This window comes from Sinocyclocheilus grahami, unplaced genomic scaffold (assembly GCF_001515645.1).
Source record: "Sinocyclocheilus grahami isolate Dianchi unplaced genomic scaffold, SAMN03320097.WGS_v1.1 scaffold2263.1, whole genome shotgun sequence".
In the NCBI taxonomy this organism is placed as follows: domain Eukaryota; kingdom Metazoa; phylum Chordata; class Actinopteri; order Cypriniformes; family Cyprinidae; genus Sinocyclocheilus; species Sinocyclocheilus grahami.
The window spans coordinates 24,357-27,427 of NW_015507442.1; the positions used below are offsets into that span (position 1 = coordinate 24,357).

General features: G+C 35.1%; 1 protein-coding gene across 1 annotated transcript in view; it reads right to left on the minus strand.

The window, feature by feature from the left end:
* Window positions 1–3,071, minus strand: part of LOC107574533 (glutamate receptor ionotropic, kainate 2) — a 46,454-nt gene that overhangs the window by 14,703 nt on the left and 28,680 nt on the right. Inside the window, exons 8-9 of the mRNA XM_016260990.1 lie at window positions 313–420; window positions 78–191 (exon numbers count right to left, since the gene is read on the minus strand). Of these exons, the coding sequence (XP_016116476.1) occupies window positions 78–191; window positions 313–420 (222 nt within the window). The remainder of the gene's footprint in view (window positions 1–77; window positions 192–312; window positions 421–3,071) is intronic.

Consider the following 3,071-nt stretch of genomic DNA (forward strand, 5'->3'; position numbering starts at 1 on the left):
TGTGTGTGAGAGTGAGTGTGTGTGAGAGTGTGTGTGTGTGTGTGTGAGTGTGAGTGTATGTGTGTGTGTGTGTTTACCAGTATTGTAGACACACGCAGTGATTTGTTGGACAGTGAGTCTGTGATGTTGGTGATTTTACTCTTGTGATTCTCGCTCATGTTGAGTCCCCGCGGAGGATCCCACGTCCCGATCTGTGCAGAAAACACACACACACCTGATACACGAACTCACACACACACACACACTCTCACACACACACACACACACACTCACACACACACTCTCACGTATGCCTGAATCACACACACACACCTTCTCGAGCCCGTTCTCTTTGAGACTGATCACGTCCAGGTCGAAGTCCGTCCTCAAGCCGTTGGTTTTGTTGAAGAGGATTCGACCCGTCAGTCCGTCCCATGATGCCTGTGGACACAAACACGCCACACATTCACACACGTCACGCTTACATGCGCTGCACGTTTATTCTCCACAGTGTTACTGACGATCAGAGCAGAAATAACTAATTCCAAATGATTTCATTAAAATATGAACTGCAAATACATATATAATATTTATTTTATATATGAAAAATAAATAATAAAAAGAAATGTGTAAAAAATTAAATATTATTAAATCCCAAAAAATTAAAAAAAAATTAAATCCCAGCCCAACTTTGTGTTTCTAAAGGAAATATGACAATATAGGAAAGAAAACTGCATCCGTAACTTACTAAATAAATTAATAATATTAAATATATATTTAAAAATAGACAAAAATATGAACTAATATAAATTAAATAATTTTATTAGATTAATAAATAATAACATTTAAAAGCTAATTGATACATTAAAACGCATTAAATAAATCATTGAACATTTCAGAGGAATAATTTTCACTATGTTGTATGAAGGACAAATCCGAAAAATATCTGACATTTCTCTGAAAATTTAAATGATTTAATGTCAATTAATAATTATATTCATTAATTTTAATAAAAAATATTCACATTGTATTCATCTAATATTTAAAAGCTAATGAATTAATTAAAACGTATTAAATAAACAAGAAATAAAAAAATTATAATATATTTTCCTCTCCAGACGGTGGTCATATGTTGTCTATATTTTGTAAGGATACTTATTTTTTAATATAAAACTAAATTTGGCATAGTGTATAATGGGATAATTAAATCATTTAAAATTAATTTCACACAATGTTTGGTTTGCTATTCATATCATTAGATCTTATTTTAGAGATGCATGGAGAGTGTTTCTGAATAATTTTTGCTTTGTTTATCAGATTCTGTTAAGTTAAGTGAAATCTCACATTTAGAGTAGAAGATTTGATGGCTTTATATCTGACACAGTTGTCTCACATTACAGTGTTTTTTTGGCGTCAGAACGACTGAAGCGCATCTCCGTCTCTGTGAGAGAAGCTCATTGTTCTCCAGGATCATCGTTCTGAAGTTTGACTTCAAAGCACAAACAGAGACAGAGACGGAAATGGTGTTTCTGCAGGTACAATGTGTAATTTTCACAAATTACCCATGACGAGAGCAAAGATCTGACGAGAGACACGCAGGCGACACTCACGATCTGAACATCAACAAACACACCTGCAGAACAACAGAGACTCAAACACGCGCTCTTCTCCTGAAGGATTGAAACGCTCTCCCTGCAGCACTCACTAGTGCTCTTCACAGAATATTCTACATCGCTGTCTGATTAGCCCCGCCCACCGATTCAACGTTGCACAGTTCATGACCGCTTAAAGTCAGTTATGACAATGGCATTTTTAATAGGTTTAGTGCCTTTCATTTGTTTAGTCTTGTCCCATCACCAGCATAAAATTATTTTTCTCTCACCCACCTTTCCTCTCTTCACCTGCGTCTTCTCTACGTAGTCTGTTGCACGCTTTTTCTGTGAAAATCAAGCACTTCAACTAACAGCTTTTCTCAAAACAAATGGAAACTAACCCAAAAGTGACACTTCGGGAATGCCATTTGGTCAACATTAGACCATCAGAATGGCATCTACCCTTCTTGAAAACCTCTCACCCCAGACTCTACCCTTAAATTTCTACACTAACCTCTCCTTCAATGTATTCATGTCTCAAACCTGTTGCATCAAGATTATTAAATTATTTAAAGCCAAAGTAAATCAATTCTGTTCACATTTACATCCTCAAGTCTTTCCAAACCTGTATATTTTTTTTTCTTCAGAGGAATAGAAAGGCTGAATTTTTTTGAGAATATTCTGGACACTTTTAAATATAGTGAACAAAGCCATATGAAAGAGTGCACTTCATGAATCACTGATAAATCTTCCCTGAAACCAAATCTCTGGAACGGACTAACACTTGTATGAACACAAAAATAGTTTTAAAACTGTTCTATTCATCACTCAAAATACATATAAAAAAACTTGGTATATAAGGCATAATTTGGGCTATTTTGGTCATTTCTGAAGCTTGACAGACTCTGGTCACTGTATACTTTCACACAGGTGTGGAACGACAACAGATTGTACATGTTCAATTGCTTACTATTAGGGCTGCCCCCGACTAAAGATTTTATCTAATAGATGTTCATTTAATCCATTAGTCAACTAATCACACATTTATATTAATTGAATTACCTAAATATATACTCGGGGGGCCTTTAACATACAGCCCATTTCGCACTCAAACACATGCATAAAGCTTGCTGCAAAGCACCGGCAAAAGTAATGACAAAAGTAATGTGTTGGGAAAATAGCAAGGAGATATTTATTAATAAACTAGTGTTTTCTGAGTCAGTGTGTTGTCTGCAAAGATGAAGCTGACGATCTCCGCAGTACAGTGAATACGTACATTTATACAGTGGGTACGGAAAGTATTCAGACCCCCTTAAATTTTTCACTCTTTGTTATATTGCAGCCATTTGCTAAAATCATTTAAGTTAATTTTTTTCCTCATTAATGTACACACAGCACCCCATATTGACAGAAAAACACAGAATTGTTGACATTTTTGCAGATTTATTAAAAAAGAAAAACTGAAATATCACATGGTCCTAAATATTCAGACCCTTTGCT